Raw genomic sequence first — 23514 nt, 5'->3', positions numbered from 1 at the left:
GTTCGTGTTTACTCCGCGCTGCGCTTTTCGGTTAGCTAGTTTAACTAACTGTGTGTTTTTTTTTGCCGCGGGTGTGCAACAACAACAAGTGGAAACAGCTGTTCGCGTTCGCTAACGGCAGTAGAATGAGCAGGGCAAGTGGTGAATAACAAAACAAAGGCCCACGTTAACAAAAGTGAAAAACAAAAGCAAATAGCATAAAGCATAAAGCAACAACTGCGGACGGGCGAGCAAAGGAAGCGAAAAGAAGAAGAGGAAGAGTTTGCGCAGTCACGTGTGCAGTCGACGTCGGCTGCGACAGAGGCAGCGGCAGTGGCAGTGACAGCGGCAGAGGAAAATTCCCATGCGGAAAATTCACATTCGCATTCGCGAACGAAAAAGGCACCAAAGGCGAGACGGCAATGATGGAGCTGACGAAGAGGGAGCGAGAGCCAGCAACAACCACTAGCAGCTGTTAGACGGGGACAGGTGAGTTGTTGTGTTCTGGCGCCAGATCCTTGATCGCAGCCTCCATCTCTGTCGCACACGCAGTGCCCTCGCTTAGTAATTCGCTTCAACTTCGAATTCAAATTAAGAGCAAGCTGTGGAGCACTACAGCACCGGCCACGCCACTAGCACTCGGGCAAAGCATGCCCAAGTGTGCCTGCGAACACAGCAACAGCTGGGTACACTGAGAAATTAGCGGGGCTAGAAAAGGGCTTATAATATCATCTATCCCTAGATGCATAGTCGTGTTTTACTGTTCTTTGCTATCTCTTTGGGTGCCTAATATCAAAACAAAACCAAACGGAAGCAGTTGCAAGTGTCGGCCCTATTACTTTGACCTCGGCTGTGCACCAAGCAATTCCATTGATTTTTCTTGTGGGAATAGTTGGGAAAACGACACTGTAGACATAGACATAGGAAACAACGTACTCCTTTGCAAGCGGAACCATCCGCACCCTTGGCACCGTTCCTGCCACCGACCCCGCCCCCTCTTCCGGCACCGCCCACCCCCCACACCCCACCTCTCTCCATTCCCTCGCTGTCCTCCTTGTTTTATTCGTTGTCCTTTCCTTTTGCGTCTGTCTGCTGTCGTTGAACTTTTTGCAACAATCTTCGACTTCTAGTTCGCCACCGCCCCCTTCTCCCTCCCCATTTTCCATTTTCACTCCCCCTGACCACCCCCACAACCTCATGAGATATGTATGTAAGTGGCCAGTTTTGTACCTTTTGTTTCCCCCAACGGAATTTATGTTAATTTGCTGCTACATTCCCGCGCCCACCAGCCCCCCTCGCACTTTCCCCCCTCTTTGCTTGATTTATCCTGCACCAATGTGGTAGGTTGGGATTTCCCAGACCTTCAGATACGCCGAATTCCGAATTCCGCACCAAATGGATTTGCCCTCTGCTGAATTGGTTCAAGATGATTCAATAATACTCCGCTTCCCAATTCGTATTAATCTGTAATGGGTTCAGTAAGTGAGTGCCAGTTAATAATCGCATTGAACCAGGACTTTTGCCATCGTGGCACTTGCCTCAGATGCGGTGCACCGAGCAACAAGTTGCAGATATTCCTGCTTCGGTGCGATTTGCAAGACAAGAAATGCGAAGCTCTATAAATATTTTAGAAAACCCTTCTTTAAAGAGTTTAAGAACCCTTTTCTTAAAATTAGATTTACATTTGATGGCAAAATACTTGCGGGTTATAGTTATTCTTAGTAGAGAGAATAGTGCGCACATTACACAATCACAATCACAATCACAATCACAATTCCAATATTCTTTGGCTAAAAACATGGGATTTACTTTCGCAACGAGTGTCTGCCGTTCCTGGGACATTTTCCACTGCACTCGCAGTCCTTTTCTTGCATTTTCCTTGTCCCGGGTGACAAGTAAACTTCGCCATTCAAAGTGCATTTACCGCTGGCGCCCCCAGTGGACCAGTCTTTCTCCGCCTTTCCCCGCTTTCCCTGCTTTTCCTTGCTTTTCCGCCCCCTGTGGGCTCTTTGGGTGGCTGCCAACACGTGGATACGTGACTGTGTCGGTTTTCCTGCCGTTTTCACCTACAATGTCCCTACATTAGCCCACTTCCGCCTCCGCCTCCGCCGCCTGCTGCTGTTTTTGTCACCAGGAGTCGGTAGTTTCGGTATTGTTTTCGGTTTTGCTCCATGCTCCCTGGAAAAACACTTCAACACTTCCTTCTGAGTGCTTCTGTTCCTCGGTCCCAATTTGCAGCTTTCGCCAGGAGGAGGCCAAATTCGAAATTGGAAATTTGCAGCGAATAATTGGTTTTGTTTTCTATTGTTCTTCGGTCTGTCGCTTGTTTTCCTGAAAATAAGTGTGCAAATCTTGCCAGTTTTCTCACGATATGGGTCAAATTTCGGACTCTCTGAGGACCAGGAAAAATCCGACAGCAAAACCATATGCACTTGTACCCAAAACTCGGGCTCTAGTGATAGAAGTGCACTTTTTGCGAAGCTCCCGCTGAATGCAAACCTCAAATAGCAATTCCATGAACCGAGCACGCACGCAACATAAACATAGCTTGGACACTGGCAAAAAATGCGGAGTCCAAGGCAAAAACCGAAATTGGTAAAAAAAAAGGCACAGGAAAAAGCGAGGAATGCGCTACAAACAAATCGAAGAAACGGCAGTTACTATAATTGGAAGTTAAGACAAGCTTCTCTTTGGCAATCTTCAGTAAAACTTTGTATATTTGGCCCAGCTTGTTTAATGCGTTTCATAACTTACAAGGAGCCAGTAAGTGCTCAATGGGGAAGGGTATCAGGAAGTGGCTCGAGAATATGAGTAGTGCGGGAAAAAGCTGCTCAAGACGATTTTATTTTTGTTTTCGCTGCCACTTTCCTCGTCCTCTGGCTCCAGCTCTTTGCCAGAGCCAGACGTGGCCGGAAACTTTAATAAAAACATGTCAAGAGCACTTTTCCCCTTTTGCCACCGCAACTACAACTACAACTGCAACACAACTGCACACTGCACGCTCCCAAAACTGAAACTGAAGAATAGAAAAACAACAGCAGCTAGCCAGCTAGCCACCTACGACCGCAGTTGGCAGTTGGCAGTTGGCAGTCGGCAGTCGTTCAGTGGTTGTTTTTAGACTTGACCAAGTTTATTGCCTGCCATATGCAATTGCCGTAGATTATTTTGCTGCTCTGCCGGGGACATCGCCCCTTTCTGCGCCCATTGAGTGCACAGATTTGCCACGCCCACTGCCCACCGCCCACCGCCCCCACAAAAATGGCTAGCCGGCGAAACCGAAACCGAGACTGTCACTGCTCCTTGCACCGAAAGAAATGAGGCAGCACCTTTTCCTCTTTCCTACTCCTTCTAGGATTCTACTACCCTAGTCAACCACCTTATTGGGCATATCAGCTAATGCGCCTAGTCCAAATACATAGATACTAGATACCAAGAATACCAACTCTGCAGGTCGAATTTTTCTCCGTGTGCCTGCAAATGCGACTGCGACTTGAGGGGCGCTTGGCAAACGGGGCGGCTACGTGATGTTGCCTCACTTGGCCAATTTTGGTCAGCTCTGTCCCCGCTGCACTTCCATATCCATATCCATATACATTCAGGCAGGCAGGCCGAAGTGCTCCGCGGCACGGAACTCTTGAGTTTGGAGCAATTTGCAGGGAGCAGGGAGCGGGGTGGTTCGGGGATCTCGCAGTGGGGATATATTGTAGATATCGTGGGGAGCGAGGAGCGGGGCTGCAGTGCTGCAGTTTTATCCTCGTTGGATTCTAGTGAGCTGCGTTGGTTTTCTGTGTTTGCAAACCACAAGCGGCATTAAAGCCGCCTGTTCATGCACTTGAACATTAAGAGCAAGGCTTTCATTTCCGCATCGTTCCGCCTGCTTCTCCTCGAGTTGGGAAAACTACAAAGTAGCAAGATCACATTACTAATAAGTTGTTGTTTATCAATGCCCCCCGCCCCCTTCGATCCAAAGCATGTGCGCTGCTGCGGATGGGGATGTTAAGTGGTCGTGAAACCATTGCCTCAGACCGTGGTTTCGTTCCTGCCCCTCGTAATCAGTCATTCATTGGCATTGCCCCTAATCGAAGTGGTTTGCTAACTGCCCCAATGAGTCCTTAGAGCGCCCAACTGCGATTGCCACACACGTGGGGCACACACACACGTGGGGCACGCTCACGCTCACGTTCCAACCGCCCCCTTGCTCGAGTTTTCCAAAAACTGCTGTACATTTAATTAAATATTTATACATGAAAAGGTAAACGTGCCAGCAGGTTCAGCCGATTCAGGGGCTATAGACAGTCACGGATACGATACGGATACGGCTACGAATACGGCTACTGCTACAGTAGACTCGTAACAAACTCGTAGCAAACATTTTACGATACATCGTCGCCGTCGACGTCGACATCGGTTTTTGCATAATTGATTAAATGACTGGCCGTATAACGCGGAGGGGCGGAGTGGGCGGAGGGGGCGGGCTCCGAATACGGCGGAGTAAATGGGAAGTTACGGCGGAAAGAAATCAAGCAGCTGCCTGAGTCCTGCGACTTCAGACACGGAAAACGGACTTCGGATGGGGAAAAATGGAAAGACGTCTCATCGGATGTTGCATGTTAGTTATGGTGTTGGTAAATGTTGTGATTATGGGCCCAATGAAAAATGCAGCCAATGGTTCTGCCAATTGGCCACATCGTGGTTGTGTTTGGCTGTGGGTTTTCCTCCTAAATGAAAATTCATGTAGTTGCTGACCTTGACATCGACGGCAATGGAATGAAATGGCATCGAACGGAGAAAGGGAAATTTGATGAGCTCTCTACCTACTTAAAGGTGGCAATCGATGGTGAACGGAAAATGGTGCGAATACATCTTGTGCCTTAAACTCAGATCTTTGCATCGACAAATTCAGGCGAGCTACGTTTCTCAGCTACGGAAAATCACCTACAGGTTTTCTTTTATTTGTCTGGGTCATTTTTCTTGTGGAGCACTTTGTTTGTTTTCATTAATGGTCTCGATTTGGCATTTGAACTTTGAACCTTTTGTCAGAGACAAAATCACCCTCTTGCCGTTCTTGCCGTCTTGCCTCTCCGTTTCCACACAGCTGGCTGTGCAAACATGCACCCCACTCCATCCGTTTCCCCATTTTCCCCATTTACCACCCCACTCCCCTTCCCATTTTCCGTATTTTACGGCCATATGCTAATGGCTCGTGCTGGCATGTGTGTGTGCTTTTGTGTGTATTGGTGTGTGTCAAGTGTATATCCTTTCGGCGTAGCGAGTGCATTTTCTTGTCAACGCTGACATTTCCTGCACTTCGGCCTTGTTTTTCCAACCTCCGCCTCCCGTGCCACCCAGCGAACTCTCCCCCGCCTCGCTTTTCCCTTGTCGCTTCTCGTTTAATGAGCATTTCCCCTTTGTTTTCCGTGATGATAAAAGCCAGGAATTATGATTGCTCCACATTCGTGGCTTGTCAGTCGGATTTTGTCGCCAACTCCCCTTAAAAATGCACGAAAAAAGCCCAGGCCACATTTCATTCCATTTTCACGATGAAAAGATGTATTAATATTTTATATGCTAAAAAAAACAATGGGCACAAAGGTGACATGCAATGGCATTAGAAATCACTCCAAAGCAAAGTCGAAATACTATAGATCTTGGTTTTGGGAAAATTAAAAATGAAAAATGCATTTCAGTGCATTTGTATGTAAATATCGCATGTGTGGAAGTGGGTTGCAAGGGATTTGAGTGGGTGGGTGGCCCTATAAAATGTAGCTGCAAGTGCGCTCTCAACTGTATTTATGTACATACACGTCCTCATTTGTCCTCTTTTGCAACAGCTTTGCATGTCATTTTGTATTCGAACGCTGAAAGAAGAATGGCATTTGGTTGAGCTTTATTTTCATAAATGATTCCCAGTGATCTACTTGGTATAAAGTCTAAGTATTATAAGTTGAAGTTGGAGCCACAAGGTCAGGGTCGTTGCCATCGCCATATTTCGACTGTGTTCCTCCTCCAATCGGCAATTAAGATGCCTCCCCCGCGCCCGCGCCCGCACCCACACTTTTCCTGGGCTTCAGCTTTTCCAACGTCTGCCTCGTTTTTCCTACTTTCAAATGGAACCAGGCGCCGCGCGCAAAGTGATTCCCATTCTTGTTTAATCGATGGCGTCAATTGCACTCCACTTGAGTCGCTCGCGTTTTTATGACAGCCCCACCCACTGCACCAATTGCACCACTTCTCCCCTCTGGCTTGAAACAATTGCATGCTATTTTTACATAAACAAAAAAGAGTGGCACCGCGACGGAGGAGGGCGCATATAAAAAATAAAATAAATTTGCAATCATTTCTCTATTGATTCGGCCCGGCCGCAAGTCGTTAAAATATTTCGTTCGTTGCCAGGCAAACTGAGTGCACTGCTCAATCGCTTTCCGCATGAGTCCCCCAACTACAGTCGTGCCTCGATAGGCTCACTGTTGGCTGACACCTTTCTTAAACTAATGTTTTGAACTACGAAGCTACTTGACGTAATATCCGGCGCGGAGAACCAAAGGGATGCACCTATTTTAGTGGCTTGCCCAGCTAGTTGGTGCACCGGGCAGGCTTCACTGTAAGCGGAGTGGATGGAGTGGAATGTGAGTGACATGCGGAGCTCTGTTAACCGTTAACAGATGCCGCTCTCCCAAGATGTAACTGCTGAGAGTGGCTGAGTAGCTGAGTAACTGAGTAGTTGAGCTAGGAGAGTTACATACACTTACCACTTACAGTGTTCTCACGAAACGAGAATTTTGAGCCCATGTTTCGGCTGTGCAGCAGCTGTTGTGGAATTTTTTCTTGCAGTACGTTGACTTTTGCAACTGTTGTTATTTTTCGCATTATTGCCATTATTACTGTTTCTCCTCTTGTTTGCCATCCGCAGTTGTCGCAGTGTTATTTTATTGTCGTCGTTATTATGGATTTTCAACTTGGTCATTTCCCCCCTCCACTTGCCTTCCTATTTGTATATTTTTGTTTATAAGCCCATGACTCAAAATCACTCCTCTGCAAGTTCGAGTCCGTCTCTGCATATCTCGTTGTTTATTTATAGTAATTTTGCATAGATAAGACTCGTTGCTCATTGCTCATGTCTGTTGTTGCTGCATTTTAATTAAGATAACTTCGCTTTATGTCCCATTGTGCCCCCCATTCCAAAGATCCTATGGGCTGTCACTCAAGGAATGCAAGTATGCAAGTATGCAAGTACATGTATGTAATTGAAGTGGGGGACTACGATTAGCACAATCGATTTCAATTGGCTGTGATCTGGAGTTGGGAGTTGGGACTGCAGTTATAGTATATTTATACTCCCAAATATTCCGCCCTTAATCTCAAGGCTCCTCTCCCCACTCTGGAGATTCGTCAGGTTCAGCGGTAATTGGCTTTAATTAAATGCAAGTCGTAAAGTCAACTGTGTAGAGTTCCCCCCTCCCTGCCCGCCGCCTTGAGAATTTAATTAAAGCGAATGCGAATCATAAATATGGCACTGCCCGGCACACGGAAAGCAGCGCAGTCAATTGTCAAACACTCGTAACTTCGGATGGCGACCCAAGTGAACGGAAAGCAAACGGACGCCAAGCCCAAGCGAACCCAGATGAATGTAGGTCAGTGTGGTGTGGTACTGTGGTGCTGTGGCTGGCAGCGAAGGCAACTGCTCCACTGAGCACCTGCTTCGGACTTGGGTCTTAATCCCTCGAAATTTCGTCGCTTTTGCACCTCTTAATCTGGCTATGCTCGACATTGGAATGCGCTGGAGTAGTAGCTACATTGTTCATAGATGGAATTCATTTTCCAGCCTAACAGGCATATTCATTTCGCAGGGTATAGCTCCATTCGTTCTGGCTCAGCTGGTGGCTCAGCTACTTTTGGCCACTGCCATTGCGGGTGTCGACCCGCTCGACAAAAGCGTCCAAATCTGCAGCGTGTTTCTGGCCATTTGGAGCGGCGGCGACTGGGAAAACTGGTCCATGCGAAGGTCGAAGTGGTTCTGCCTCTGATTCTGATTCTGGTGCTGATGCTGATTCTTATTCTCACTATCATTCTGATTGTGACTCGGATTGTGGATTGTGGTTCTCTAAAACGGCCAACGGTCATGCTTCTTAATTAGCTGCTTATTTTTTGACAGTTTTTGTTTGCTGCTGGCTGTTCTAATTGTTGTTGCTGTTGTTATTGTTCTGCTTGTTATTGTTGTTATTGTTGTTGTGGTCTCATTAGAAGCAACATGTTGTTGCTCTTGTTGTCTGCAGGAAGTTTTCGGAGCGGGTGGCGAACCGGTTTGTTTTTCTTCTTTTATTTCCATTTTTATTCGGCTTTTATAGTTGGTGGGATTGTTTTTGTTTCTGTTGCTGTTGCTGTTGCTGTTTCTGTTTCTGCTTCTGTCTGTCTGTCTTGACGGTTAGTATGTGGTTACGAGTTTGTCCAGCCGCTAACGGTTTGTTTGGGAGTCGCAATGCTTTAGTTCTGTTCTTACAGCACGAACTTATAGTTAGTCGCATTTCGGTTGAAATATTTGGTGAGTTACGTTGTTCATTGACCACTTACTGGATATCTTTACTGCACTCATCTCAAATGGCATTTGCAATGATGCAAGGGCCTACTACTTCTGATTACAAACATGGCTTCGAACTAAAGTTATTCCAGGGATGTCTGGAGTGCAAAGAGACCCAACTCAGAGATAGTGCCACAGATTACTTCCAGCTCATCTGGGCGGACACCCTCGCACTCGCAATCGCACACTTGTAAGGCGGCGTAATGTATGGGCAAAGATATATCTAGTTGATCTAGACCCAAAGTCGTTAGTCGCCAGTCGGTGCTTTGTTGTAAGTCTCTTTGCTTGTCACGTAGGTCATGGAGGGCCAGCCCTGACCCCCCGACACCCCCGACCCCAACCCCCGTACAAGTGCTTACCAACTAGCATAAACAACAACTGCAGAATGACAACCGTTTTACAAGGAGAAACCGCAGACAACGACAACGAACAACAGAAATAGGAGGAAAGACGAGCGACGCACCCAAGAGTTAAGGCCCTCGACTCACACTTGCCACACACAATATATATGGCATAGCATACGTATAGTATGTGGCACTTGTGTGTGGACTGGGCCCACAGTTGCACGGTTTGTCTGGGTCCATGCCCCCACCCCCCTACAGCCCCCCCTGGAGCCCCCTTTAGTACTCCCTTTCGGAGTTACTGTGGCAGAGACCAATTAAAATGCGCGACATCACATGTGCGCGAGCATTTATTATAAATTTTTCGTTGGAATTGAGTGAAAAATAGTTGAAAGAAAGAGCGAAAAGAAAGCAAAGGGAAAAATGAATGCGGGAGTGGTTATAAAAAGACAAAAAATAGCCTTGGCAGGGTGTGGACGTGGTTAATACCCTGGATTGGGAAGCGGAGCAAATATATGCATACTTCACAGCGAAACCGCACACGCAGTGTGACCGAGGTGCATATAATTGTCGCAGTGTGACCAACGGCAGCTCGGAATGCAGCGTGCAGAACCTTTAAATTGCATTCCGGATGCCCGAGCTTGAAACTTGATTCCCATTTACCAGTTACCAGTTACCAGTTCCCAGTTATTCAGCAGTAAGTTCCTCTTTTAATGCGGCAAAGTGAAAAAGGGAAATAATATGAGTTCTAACAAAGTAACAGCAGGGAAGAAAGTGTAAGAAAGAGTAAACTTGCGGAGAGGTGGGTGGTGGGCGGTGGTTGCGCTACTGTGTCTGGTTATCCTGCCACACCAGTTATTAGTTGGCTCACACCCTCGCAGAGCTCACTGAGCTTTTCTCGTTACCCACATGCATTGACAATGTTTTTCAAATTGACGACGCATTACACTGTGCATGGGCGGCGGGTGCAGGGGGTTCAGAGGGGGCAGAAGTGCTGTAAAATTATTGGCATGCGAACGATGCAGCGGTGTTTATTAAATTTTTGAAGTGCCACAACAAAGGCAGTGGAGTCGCTACTGAAATGGTCGTCGCTCTGGAGGATGGTGTTGTCATGGTGTGTCGATGGGTGTTGTTGTGGGTGTTGTTCTGGGTGTGGGTTTGAAATTTTATGTAGTATTAATTTTACAACTTTACATGCGGCAGGCAAACTGCAGACTGCATTGCGCGGTGTATCATAAAAGCTGCTGTTCGATGAAATTGAGCTAAAAAAACACCTTACCAATACCACATATCCACATATTTTCCACTCACCAGCGAATTTGCGTAAAGTCCATTATGTAACGTTAGTGTCAACAGGATACAAGTAATGAAACAATTTGTGGCAGAAGGAGATGCGTTTGCCTCGCATTGAAATGTGTACAAGACAGCTCTCGGTTTTGCTTGCATTGCTGATAAACATAACAACATTGTATAATAACGTATTTGGCAAAGCTCAGCCGAGTGGCAACTAAAACTTTTTTTTTTATATTTTTGTTAAGTGAAGTTATAATATTGTTTCTTAACATCACAGGAGAGAGATATTCCTAGGGATTACCAAACACTATACATGTAAATATTGGTGACGTTAATTATTAATATGTCATTAATATGACTGACGCTATAAGAAAAGTCGTTATAGCCGGGTTCTACTGTATTTATGATTGGTATTTTCGATATAATTTGGCTAAAAATGGTCAAAAAGCCAAAATAATTACATTTTTGTACTCCTAATTACCAATACTAACCAACCAAATCACTTTTTAACCGACTCTGTTAAAATAATTTTTGGCCAAATTTTTGCATTTTTTGTAAGGGGTAACATCATCAAAAATTGCAAAAAATGTAAAAAAAATTTATTTTTTTTTGAAAACACAGTTCGATATGAAATTTAATTACGAACTCAACGAGGTATGCTATTCCATATTCGGACCAATATTTCAAAAGTTCTGATCAAAAAACTTATATTTATAGTCGCAAAATAAGAGAAACCCGATTTTCGGCAAATATCATCATCAAAAATTGGAAGAAAAGTGAAAAATTTTATTTTTTTTTGAAAACACAGTTCGATAGGAAATTTAATTACGAACTCAACTCAACATTCCGTATTTGGACCACTATTTCGAATGCTGTGATCAAAATACTGATAATTATTTACGCAAAAAAACAGAAAATCGATTTTCGGCAAAATTTAGTATAATTTGGGTGAAAATGGTCAGAAAGCGAAAAGAATTACATTTTTGTACTCCTAATTACCAATACTAACCAACCAAATCACAGTTCTTGGTTTTGCTTGCAGTGCTGATAATACATAACTACATTGTATAATAACATATTTGCCAAAGCTCAGCCGAGTGGCAACTGAAACTGAAACTGCAAAACTACATAGGAGAACCGGAACTGCAGTACTGGGTACTGGGAAACCCCACGAAGGGGAGCTTAACTATCGTCTGGGGTTTTTAGAAATTTGTTTTGCTTCGCTCTGTCTTTGTGGCCGCCCTTCGCCCCTTTGCCCCTCTGCTGCTCTGCACTCTGCACTTCATTGGAGCCGTGAACAAGTTTTGCCAACTATTTGAGTGAGTTTTCCATTCCATGTCGCCATTCTTATATTCGGGCTGCCCCGTATTCCTCCATTAGGGAGCTAAGCTAAGAGCAAGCGTAAGACAATGCAGTTGGATTTGCCATACTCGCAACTCCCAACCCTCAAACCCCAAGAAAATCCTTTCGCCCGGGGAACTACAGTGCACTGCTGCACTTAGCCAAGTTAAGTTAACCCAAAGCTGAGGCGGAGTGTCGGTATCCGACAGTTGTTCAACTGTATCTGAGTTGAGTTGCAGTCTCCGCACTCGCATTCGCATCCCCAGACCCTCTCCATTTCCATTTCCGTTTCCGTTTCCCGTTCATGTGTTGGCCAAGTTCGTACTAAGCCGAGTGTAAACAAAGATATCTACTAGCATGCTCCCAGTTTACCAGCTACCAGTTACCAGTTACCATATGTGTATGCAAAACAAGCTTTGCTAAGCTGCTTACGCTTATGACTTTCAGGCCTGCCAATCTGACCGAGCTTCAGTTTCCCGGGCTAATGCCGTGTAATGGGTTCGTTAAACCCGCCGAACCGCCAAAATGGGACTTCTATTATGAGGTACAGTCACGCTCTCGCAGTGGGGCTGAACTTTTCTTCAAAACTTCTGTTTCGCACATGCACTTTCAATCCAAATCTTCGGTTAGCCTTTGTGGCGTTAAAGCACCTTGTGAAGTTATTACATCTTGTGAACTTATTACATCTTCCGAGTAGTTGATGTTATGTGGCCCCTGCAAAAGCCTTATGTACTGAGACACAAACTTACTTTAATGCACTACAATAATCATGCAGTTTTGTCCAACCTGCCGCCCTGTTGTCGCATTTCACTGGCTAATCGAGTGGTCGGTGGACACTTCCGGCTCCCTTGAAGCGTAAGGTTCCAGAGGAACCTCCAGCAATGTTGCCAATTTTCACAAAGCCTGAGCAAATTAGAAACAATTTGTCACTGAGTGCACTTAAAAGCGAGAGCTGCAAAGAGCGGTGAGGTGGAGAGTGCCCTGAGTGGAGAGCAGGACACATTTTGTCAAATCAAAAACTGAATTTGAATTTCAATCAACTCGAATTAAATCAAAATTTGCAAAATGAAGTGAGCGCACACACACAGGGAGCTACACACGCATATTCTTCTGCTCCGTGCAGAAGAAAGTACGGAGTCCTGCTCGAAATTGGAATATAATTCTTATGAATGTGTCTGGTTTGGGTCGTGGGTTCTGCGTCCTGCGTCCTGCGTCCTGTGTCCTGCTTCCTGTCCCTTCGACCACAGCCACAGCTCCAGAGATTTGGCGAAGGAGCTGCAGCAATGGAAATGGACTTTCGAGCGGAGAGCTTGCAACCAAAGGCTTTTAGCCACAAAAATTCACAGCAAAGAAAGTGCCCAGAACGCTGCAAAGAACCGGAGTGGAGTGGAGGGGGAGGAAAAGCCATCAGCCAGCAGTCCACGGACCACAAAAGATGAAAGGCGGGGAGCGACGCCACTCCTGCTGCAACTGCTGTCTATAATTTAGTGGCATATTCAATTGCCAAATCCCCTCTTCCATGGACTTTTGTCCCGTTGATTAGACATTGCGCACACGTAGCGGCGATTGATGCCCCAGATTCGCGCACCTGTTGGCCAGTTCTCTCCGGTTTCATGCTACTGTCCAGTGTCCACTGTCCAGTGCCCACTTTCCACTTTTCCGTCTGCTCGTGTCACTCGTTCTCGTTCTGGTCCATCGCTTTTCCGCTTTTCCCTCACTTCTCATCTGCTCGCATTGATTTCCTCGCTTGGGCACGTAGATAGGTGTAAATGTTGACTGGGATCTGGTAATGCCCAAACCGATTGCCAGATTGGCGGCTTGATGGATTGCGCGTCATTGTTTGTGCAATGTTTGGAACGGGCCCAAATATGCGGCTATCAATTTTGTTGCAATCAAAAGGGGAGCGAATTAAATAGGAGCTGATTGTCAGTATTGTACAGGTTGATAATTTCGAAACTAAATCAATTTTTATTTGAATTGAGAATTTTCGCTTGCATTGTGTTATCGATCGAAGAATCTAAAGGTTTACCAAGTGGGCAGAGGATTTTGTATTGGCGAGCAGGGAAACTCATTACGAGCTCCACCCGAAGAGCCGCTGGAAGATGCCGCGCCTGTTTTCGGAGGCGGCGGGTGCCGCCGATGCGGTCCGCGAGGTGGCCAGATTTTCGGCGGCATTGCAGGGCTCCGACGGACCGCCGCTGGTCGGGGTCACCACCGCCGGCGTGGAGGAGCGGCGATCGGGAACGGGTCGCGCCAGGGGGGCAGCTGGGATCGAGGCGGCGACGGCTGCGGCCAGGGCCAGAGTGTCCTCCGAAGGATGCGAGTTCAGCGGCGTGGCAGTGGCTGCTTCCACCGTGGCTGCACTAGCTGCCACAGGTGCAGGTGTAAGCTGGGATTGCTGCGTCGCGTCCATCTGCGGCTGCTGCGACTGCGCCTGCTGCTGCGAGTTCTGCTGCGACTGGCGGTTGTGTTGGCCTTTGCCCTTGGACTTGGTGCCACCGCTCGATTTGGGATTCGCCATAGTCTAGTGGATGGATAGTGGGCTTAGATGTCGAAATTGAACTCACAGAAAACGAAAATGGAAAAAAAAAAGGAAAACTAACGTAAAGTTCCAAAGGTTTGTGTGAGAAGGTGTCTCTGGCACAACTGAACGAATGGCTCTAGCTCGGGATGTGACATTCCGACTCCAGGCACACTTGGTCCCAGGAAACTTGCCAACACATTCGGCTTGGGATGGAGATTTGTAGGTGGGCTTCATCTCGATCGGTTGGCAATACAACACCAGTTATGTTTGTGATGCATTCCTGGCCGGATTTTTCATTCTAACATCTTGTTTACCATCTGCACTTTCAGCCACACCGCGTCAATGTCTGACGAAGTGCCTTTGGGTCGCCTATCGCAAATCTTCGATACGCTAACCAATCTTCAGCAGCACCAGCGTTCCCAGGAGCAGCTGCATCAGCATCCGCAGCAGCATCCACATCCGCACTCGCAGCTCCAGCCGGAGCCGCAGCTGTTGTCTGCGGAGATCCGGAGGAGATCCGCCTCCTCGTCGCCATCGCCTTCGGCCAGTGCCTCCGCCTCGACTTCAGGGCGGGCCACGCCTTCGCTGGGCGTGGCCAGCCCCCTAAACTCATTGCAATACTACAGCCACGCCCACAACTATTTGCTGCGGCCGCAGGAAGTCGCCGCCAGCGGCTACCTGCACACCTTTCCCTCGCACTTCTACCACCACCACCAGGTGCACCACCTGCAGCAGCACAGCCAGCCGCCCTCGCTGCCGACCCAATTGGGGGGCGTGGCACGTGGATCACAATCGCTGCAGGGATCTCCGCTTTTGGCCAAGAGAGCCACCTCCTTCAGTGGCCAAATACCACTGGCCCAGGGACGTTTCACCACCGGCGGCACTGCAGCAGCAACTGGAGCCACTGGACTCACTGCATCCACACCGAATAGTCCAAGGCTGCTGCCACGTCGTGGCACACGCCCACCGCCAATCCCGGCCAAGCCGAATCAGGTGAAGGCGGAGCAGCAGCCGAGGGATGCGTTGCCCAGGAACGCGACTACCATGTCGGTTCAGTCCACCGTGAATCCCGTGCTGGCAGCTCTCGATGCGCCGGATGCCCCGTGGCCGCACTTCTCCACGCTCACCGAGCATCTGGACGTTCACCAGGTGAACAACTATGGCCAGGCTCTGCCGCAGGTAAGTTTTAATAACCAATCTCTAAGCACTCTGTTGTGAACCAGCTAACATCGTTTCCTCTGCCTTTCAACAGATCAATTGGCAGGAGCGGTGTCTGGAGCTGCAACTGGAGCTGCACAGGTCCAAGAATCAGGCGGGTCGTATTCGCGATATGCTGCGGGAAAAGGTGAGTCCACAGAAAGGGGGTACTAATGCCGGGGTTGTCCTAATGCCGGGTTGTCGGGTTGTCGGGTTGTCGGGGGCCAGACAGCCCCCAAAGTGGGTCGCTGGGGAAGTCTAATGATTAGCCCAAATGAGTTAATAAGTAAAGAGCAACACAGACACAGAATGAGACACACGCGAACATTAATTACGAAGGGTCTGGGGAGGTGACACTCTCACATCTTGTGCTTAATTATGATTTATGAGAGAGCCACGGCTAAAACATTTTTACGACGTCCTCGCAATTACCATCCGCACACACACATACTCACACTCAGATACACACACACACACGCACGCATCCGAGCTTTCATCGAGTGGCCAGAACATTTTCCACTTTCCACCCGCTTTCCTAGAGATAGTGCAGCTGTTTTCCCGGCACATGTTAATGCGGAAAACGAGAGGGAAACCCAACCAGCTCGTGGTCCTTGCTCATTATTAGCCTAATTAAGTCATTAGGCATTTGGCCAAGAGCCGTCTGGCCGTCCGATGCGACAAAAACTACGAGTATATGAATTATGTATTAGTCAAATGTGAACTAACTCGCAGTTGGGGGTGTTGTACTGCTTTCATCTCATTTCCCGACACAACCTTTTGCTTGAATGATTTTTGCTGCATGAATAATGCAGGAAAAGCTATTCCCGTGACTCGCGCATCTTGCGGTTGGCACTATAGGGTTAAATCGGGGTGATTCCCTTTTCATCGAAACAACATACTCAATTTAAGTTTCATCAATAGCTCAACAGCGATCAGTAAACTTCCGATTCAAAACACACACAATTCGAGCATGGGGCTATGCACCATTTGGGAGTCAAAAAGTATACTCGATTGTTGTTATTGAAATAATTCTGTACGGCTCTTCAATAATTAATTGCCGGACTCCGAGCATTTTGAAACGGCGGTGGAAGGTCAACAAAAAATGTACCAAATACGGCAAAGTATGGCAAAAAGTATGCAATGAATATTTCATTGCTGTTTTATGCATTTGCCATTTGCCGTTTGCCGTTTGCCATTTCCCATTTGCCATTTGAAATTTTGCCTTTGTCGCCGGAGCTTCAGTTCCTTTTTTAGTTGCTCCTCCCATTTTGGTTGACTTTTCAACTTTTTGCCAGCTGCAATTCAAGTGCATCATAAATTTTAAATAAGTTGCACTAAACTTGCAATGGTCTGGACACAACTCTCCTGCTTTTCGACTCTTTTCTCGACTTCCGCGCATCAAAAATGCCAAAGCAAGCGCCTCTAAATATGAAATGATAAGTTATGCTCTTTCGTTTCATTCTGTTTCCCAATTGAAGGTTGACCTTTTTTGGGTCCGAATAGCGTAAATATTTCTCTGAAATCTGTTGGATATTCGTATTTCGAGCTTACGCTGATAATAAAGATGATTCAACCAAGAAATATGCAGGTTAATGGTAAGCAGTGAGTCTTCGACTCTTGATAGCACTCATTTGGAAAGGGTCATTAAAACGTTTGCTGTGCGAGCTTGTAAAATGCAAATTTTCAGCCAAGCAAAGATGTAGATTTGGCTTCAAAGTCAGCTCCTTCCAAAGGAGCCAGGATGCCAGTATGTCAGGATGCCAGGATGCCAGGATGCGGAAAAGAAAAGCCCGAAACAAGGACGAGCGCAATCAGAAGAGACGTTAAGCTCAAACCACAAAATTTCAGCTGGACAGGAGAATAGGAACGGGAAAGAGAAGAGCAGGGGGGAAGGGGAAGTAGAAGGTCCTTCGACTTTGGCAACAATGTGCAGGACGTTGAAATTATGGCCAAGCATATTGCAACATTCTTGTTGGACAATAAAATTCAAGTTTATTACCAAGCCATCGGAGAACAACAAGCGGCCGAAGTAAACAAATGGCTCCAAGTGAAAGGCCAATAAGGGTCTGGGCCAACCGGCACTGTTGCCAAATTTCAGCTTAACAAATATTGGCAAATAAACTTTGCACGACGCCCGAAGGGGGAGGGGGAGGGTGGCCGAGATGGAAAGCGCTCCTTGCCAATTTTGGGCCATGGAAAGTGGCATATATGTAGAGACGAGGATACACGTTGATTTCAGACCTCTTCAACAATTTGAAGTTGCAAATAATATAATAATAATATATTTTTCGAACATTTTCACTACGACCCAAAAGGCCAAGAAGCGAAAACTTGATTTGGAAGCGGTTCAAGATCCTTTCTACTTACTCCGTCGCGTCGCTTTAAGTGGCTATATCCCAGTGCCGCATTTGTGGCTTTCTCTGCTCACTTGGCTATGCATTTTTGTTTGACAATTTCCGGGGATCCCCGAGGAAGGGGTTTGCTCTGGGAAACTGCTGGGAAAACGGCCATGGCGGCCATAAATCTGCGTGACCCGCTGGCCATGATTGCACATTGGATGGCCGTCAAACGGCAAACACCAACGCCAGCGCCAGCGCCAAAAGTGGCCACATTAGAGTGCCGCCATCTGCCATAAGCTGCCACTGTTTGTCCGACATGCCACGCCCCCTACTCCCCCTGCCCCCTTCCCCCGCTGTATTTGTTTCGGCGTGTTTGCGAAGCGCGTTAACGCGTTGAAAGCGGCGCTTAGAGGCAAATGACCGGCCGCCTTGTCATCCATTTCAATTTCGGTTGCCAAATGCAAACTCGCAAAAAGTGCACAGATCGAACTCGGTTATACCCTTGGTTAGGTTTATTGTATAAATATGCGCCCATAAACCATTGATTTAAGATCATACAGTAGAGTAGAGATTTCTCGTGACATTTGGACTACCTACCTGTGGCATCAACTGGTGGCAAACTGCACGGCAAAGTCAAGGAACCTGCTCTTTTTCAAAGCTCCTGCAAATGAGAAACGCTGACAAGAGTTGGCGCCCATTGTCGATTCATGTGGCACGCACCTCCCACCACGCAGACACAAGCGCCGATGCAAATGGACGGCAACTGTCAGGATGGTGGCACTTCCTGGGAACAATGAAGCATCCGGCAGATATACCAGTCTCGGTTTCAGTTGCATCGGTCCCTATGTACGTACACAGCAACAAAAAGTCGACACACTTTGCACAACGAAAATGTTTATCGGCATTTAAGTGCTTCCGTCGTTATCGCCGTGTAATTAGCCTAGAATATATAAAATAGTTGTGTCGACTAAAAGTACGAATAGGTTTTCCCCGTGTACGAATTGCACACATTCAACTATAGGAAAAACTGGAAAAACAGGGGGAAAAACCAGAGATTGTCGTTCTTTGCATGCCATTTTCAAAGGCTTTGCAATTGTTTTGTGACCGGGAAACGAATATCCACAAATAATGAATATAATGAATATCACGTAAAATCCAGTGCTTAGCGTTAATCGGTCAACTGAATTCGGCCAAGTAATTGACGAACCATTCACACTCCACTTCTAATGGCAACTCTTTAAAGAGCGTGAGTAACTTACTTGGCTTTTTGAAGACGGCTTCTTTAATACAATGCATAGAACTTGTTTTTGAACGTGCGTTTGTGGTGGTTTTGGAATTTAGTGAATTCTTTTAATTATAGAACTTTTTGAGTCGGTGACAAGCGGACACCCCGCAGTTATCCCTTTTATCCATCCCATCCAAATGCTTTGCCTTCGTGTTTAATTAAAATTTTTGACAACTTCGTGCCTCGGCATAAATTGGGCATCGATGCGATGCGATGCGATAGAGAACTGCCCAAAGGCTCAAAGAGTGGGGCCGAGTTGGTCCAACTATTTGAGCAATTAGAAGAGGAATCCCAACCCGTTTGGGCCACGTCAATTAGTGAAGAAAAAATGAGATGCCTTTGTGGTGGCAGTGGGAGTAGGAGGAGCTGACTTCAACCAGTTCACTTCAACCAGGCGCCGGACTGGAGATTCAAATTGTGTTTTAGTCATGTGCGCATCGACCATCGACCATGGCCCGGCCCTCAAAACGAATGGCCATCATTCGCCTAATAAATGAGCCATTCCTCTCCAGAACGCCCACTTTCGTCCAGGCCACGCCCCCTGCTTGAATGGGGCGGCCACAATGGACGAGGACGAAAACGAGGACCACGCACAAGAAATCGCTTTCTAAAAAGTTTCTCTGTTTGGGGCAATTTCTTTTCGCTTTTTTTTTTGTTTTTTGGGAGGGGAGAGAAGGTTTGTGCTGTCGCGACAAACTCATTTTGTGTATGCAGCACACATGTTGGCTACGCTCGTTTATTCATTTGAATTATTCCCAAAAGCGCATTTAATTTTAATTATGCGTGACAATGCCTCATACGCTCTCATTGCCGCCAAGATTACACGATGCAGACGGCGAGGACCATAGTTGGGGTCCTTTTCACGTTGGGCCACGTTTCAGCGTTCCCGTGCTTAAATATGCAGAAAAATATGCTGCCAGATGAAGATGGGAACTGGGAACTGGGAACTGGAAACTGGAAACTGCACGATGGCGGACCTAAAATGTATACTTCAATTGTCGATGCCATTAGTTCTAAAATCTCTTAAACTCTCTTCAGTTCAGACTTCAGTTTTCCACTTTGTTTGAAATCTAATCTCAATCGTGTTTCGACAATTCTGATTCGTATCGTATGCCGAGTGGTTCTGGAACTTTAATTTATTTTTCGCTTTAAAGACTTGCATAAATAAAAACAAAAGGCAAAAATGTGCCACCCTCGACAACAATGAAATCAGCAAGCAAAACAAGGCGAAACAAGGCGAAAGCTGAAACAATGCCAAAAAGAGGCCGGAAAGCCAAGGGAATAGGCAGTCGGCAGTCGGAATACGGCAATGAGGGCAGGCACAAAAAATCAAATAAATATTTCAGCTTGAAAACATTTTGCAGCATTTCCCAGCATTTGCCAGCATTCTCCCCCATTCTATGGCCAGGTTTGTGATTTGTAAATATGAACAATAAATGTATGTACATATGTATTTAACCAGCTCTAAGTGCTGCGCAACTAAGGCGAGTTTCGCCCACTCAAGGACCAATTTTAATGTGGGCCATGCTCGGCGGGCAGATGGACATGAGGATGTTGCGATGGATGGAAAATGGATAAGGGCGGAGAAATCATGAGAAGATTGGCAAGGAAGCGGGCCACTGGGATGGTGAAATCCTTGGTAATGGGCATCGAAATGCTGAAAGTTGAAGGTGGATAGTTAGTTGATTGTATAAATAGAGCTATGGATTTTTGGCCTGGATTTTCCGGCGTAAAACCATTTATCCTTGCTCGCTTTGCTGTTGCACTTTCTTGGTCTGCACTGTGGTGGCTCTGCATTTTTGAAATTCTTTTTATTCAGCTCTCATTCTCGTTCGTTGGCTAAAATACTCGTACTGGGCTAAGCTCTGGCCATATATATCTTTTGTCTTTTATCTGGGTCTTCTATCGTGCAACGCATAACGCATAACTCTGGCTTATGTACACACATACACGCGGTGGCACAACAAATGAAATGGAACCCTCAAAGTAATGCCAAATAATTATTTTAAGCGGATTGCAAGACGGTCAAAAGCGAGGGGATTGTTTACTCCAAAATTTATGACGAGTGGACAAGTGCGGGCTGGCAATGGGGCAATAGAGATGCCAAAACCAAAACCAACACTCGAAGTGGTTCATCCATTGATCTCTCCATAATATTCAAACTATTTAGAGATCCCCGAGCAAATGTTTCATACTTAAAACCCGATATTTGAAACTCTTTGTTTGTAATCTCTATTTTCCAAAGACCTCGATGTATGCTCTTCGATATCTCCGATCCGATGCCCGTTCATCCACATAAGAAGCCGTATCCAATGGATTCGGACCGAGTGGCATTTTTGTGGACAGCGCAATGGCGGGGGTAAAAGGGCAATAAAATATATGTATGTGTGCATGGGATTAAAACGGGTTTTAGCCAGTGGTTTCCTCCGCTTTTCCTGCTGCGCACCGTTGTTGGGCTTTGGTCAACAACAACAGGAGTTTGTCCTTCCTCTCCCACCCCCCTTCCCCCGCAAACAGGCGACAAACATTCACTTAACAAGGCCAGCACGGCGGGTGGGGATTTTGGGGGTTCCAGGGTATACTGCCTGTGGGGCAAGTTCAGCATGTGATGAAAGCCAAACAATCGCCGTCAGCTGAGGGGGAAATTTAAAAGTGTCGCGAGCTGTCGTTCCGCACTCACTCGGCGTATTAGTCTGCGATGTGTGCTGTTTTTGCGGGGGGCACCTTCGTGGCATTCCCGCCCCCATAATTCACCTTTTTCGAAATCCAAGATTGCTGGCTTCCACTTTCATTAAACATTGCCTCCAAACGAGAGCGTGGAGTGGGGAAAGCATCCATTACCTTCTCGCAGCACTCCCACATAAATATTTATTTGCCAAGTCGTCTGGGCGCAGCTTGAATCCTTCGCGTTTAGATTTCGGATGTCGTGTCCTCGCCGTGTTCGGTTTACACAAATCTATCGAGTTGGTGGGCCTGACATGTTAAGCGTTTGGGCTTAATTGCTCAACAAGTTGGCTTCCTGCTGAGTTGGAGCCACAAATGGCGTAAGGAGAAGATGCCCAAGCGCAGAGTATTTTTGCTTCAATTGGTTTGCCACCTGGCAGGATATTTCCCAAATTGACGGCAGCTAGGGAGCAGACTTAAAGTTAGCATTCTGCTTTTAAAGCTATCAAATGATCTAGTGTGCGAAATGGCAAGTCCAGCGCAATTAGAATGTTTCTGCTGATTCCTAGTCGATTCCAAATCTCACGATCCTGACAGGACTCCAGTCTTTCTGGCCTTTCCACTTGCCGCGGAAAAAGGTCAGCCGAAAATCAATAGCGACAACTAATGCCACCTCCCCCTCCCACAAACGCCGCCCGTGGTGAGGGGCTTTCTTTGGTTTGATGTTGACATGTTGTCGTCATCATCATCGCTCGCTGACGACGACGACGACGTTTAATTTAAAATTCAAATGCAAACATGTTTGGCAACGCGAACCGTGAACGAGGAACGTAGGCGCGCAGGGGGGAAATCCGGAGGGTCGCGGAAGTGGAGCACAGTGGAGCGCAGCTCCCCCACGGCCGGAGTCATTAAAATTCGCAGGCGGCCAAAACATGTGGCCAACTTGGTTTCTTGGCCGCTTTAAGCGAACGAGAGTGCCGCCTCGTTTTTGCTCCATCTTCCTCCTTTTGTGTGGATGTGTGTGTGTTTCTTTTTTTTTGTTGGCTTTAATGTACACAATCAGAGCGGGAAAGTATGCTACAGAATGGCGGGCAGCTCCTGCCGAGGCGGAGGACTTCCTGAGCGGCGGGAGCAATCAGCAGGCCCGAAGCGCCGAGCCCACGACTCCACAACGCCACGAACCCACCATGGCAGCAAGAGGGAAAGTCCTCGTGCCGGGAAATACTGGGAAATTCCGTGCTCTGCTGTTTTGGCGCTCGAACTGCTGGCTTGTGGTCCACAGAAGGCACTACATGCCATCAGGCATGCGAATGGATGTGTGAAGGCTTCTGCTGGCCAAAAGTCCCAACTACCAGACAAACTGCTGCTGATATATCCACTAGATCCACTGCTCTCTTGCTCGTCGTCGTTCGAAAAAGTCCCACCTGAAGGACCTTGGTCCTGCGAAGCGATTTTCCCACTCGGGAAATTGCCGAAAGTCACCACTGAACCTGAACTCCCCGCGCGGACACACACACATGCGCATTCCCCGCCAGCTGTTCGGCTGCTCGAGTGTGCGAGTGTGTGTGTGTGTGTGTGCGAGTGTGGCTGTGTAGGTCGGTAAATCACATCCATATATCCGTGGCATGGCACACGGCAATCAGTTTGTCTTTGGCTGCGTAACGCGTTGCGTGGTCCGTGCCGCAGGTCCTGCACTTCCGCTTCCGCTTTCCGGGTTCCGTCGTCCGTCTTTCGTCGTCCGTTGTGCGTTTTGCGTTTTGCGTGGAAAAGTTAAATCGGTTGCGCTACAATTTATTTTTTTGCATTTTTTTTCCAGTCAAATTAGCTGGTCAGTGAAGCAGCTATCGCCTGCAAAATTGTTGCATTCTCTCCGGTTTGGTTCATGCAAATCTAAAACGTTCACGGAAACAATAACAGAAAAACATCCAAATGGGCAAAGTAAACATGGTTGGAACTTGAGGAATATGAGCGTGTCT

General features: G+C 47.0%; 2 protein-coding genes and 1 long non-coding RNA gene across 13 annotated transcripts in view; 1 reads left to right on the top strand and 2 right to left on the bottom strand.

Moving 5' to 3' along the window:
• The first annotated feature begins 6 nt into the window (after positions 1 to 6).
• LOC6523848 (uncharacterized protein CG43867) overlaps positions 7 to 23514 on the top strand; it is an 89356-nt gene continuing 65848 nt past the window's right edge. For 6 of the 11 annotated variants that reach the window (XM_039370070.2, XM_039370107.2, XM_039377834.2 and 3 more), the window contains exons 1-2: positions 14383 to 15232; positions 15306 to 15398. In XM_039370070.2, the coding sequence (XP_039226004.1) occupies positions 14396 to 15232; positions 15306 to 15398 (930 nt within the window). In that variant the 5' untranslated portion in view covers positions 14383 to 14395. Of the gene's footprint in view, positions 469 to 14382; positions 15233 to 15305; positions 15399 to 23183; positions 23477 to 23514 lie in introns of those variants that run through there. The other 5 variants (XM_039377738.2, XM_039377816.2, XM_039377780.2 and 2 more) reach the window with 5 other exon arrangements.
• Positions 5502 to 8889, bottom strand: LOC120320670. The gene is made up of 2 exons (XR_005560197.2): positions 5898 to 8889; positions 5502 to 5837 (listed from the first exon to the last, which is right to left on the bottom strand). It is a non-coding gene; the product is annotated as an uncharacterized LOC120320670 (long non-coding RNA).
• Positions 13478 to 14231, bottom strand: LOC6523855. Its single transcript, XM_002099692.4, has 2 exons — positions 14133 to 14231; positions 13478 to 14053 (listed from the first exon to the last, which is right to left on the bottom strand). Exon 2 carries the CDS (start codon positions 14048 to 14050, stop codon positions 13601 to 13603), a length of 450 nt encoding a protein of 149 aa, XP_002099728.1. The 5' UTR covers positions 14051 to 14053; positions 14133 to 14231; the 3' UTR covers positions 13478 to 13600.

This window comes from Drosophila yakuba, chromosome X (genome assembly GCF_016746365.2).
Source record: "Drosophila yakuba strain Tai18E2 chromosome X, Prin_Dyak_Tai18E2_2.1, whole genome shotgun sequence".
Taxonomy (NCBI): Eukaryota; Metazoa; Arthropoda; class Insecta; order Diptera; family Drosophilidae; genus Drosophila; species Drosophila yakuba.
The sequence above is the reverse complement of the archived record's forward strand: the minus strand, read 5'-3'. Positions and strand labels throughout refer to the sequence as shown.

Coding starts and splice junctions, on each gene's coding strand:
- LOC6523855 (XM_002099692.4), bottom strand. CDS start 14,050: ATGGCGAATCCCAAATCGAGCGGTGGCACCAAGTCCAAGGGCAAAGGC.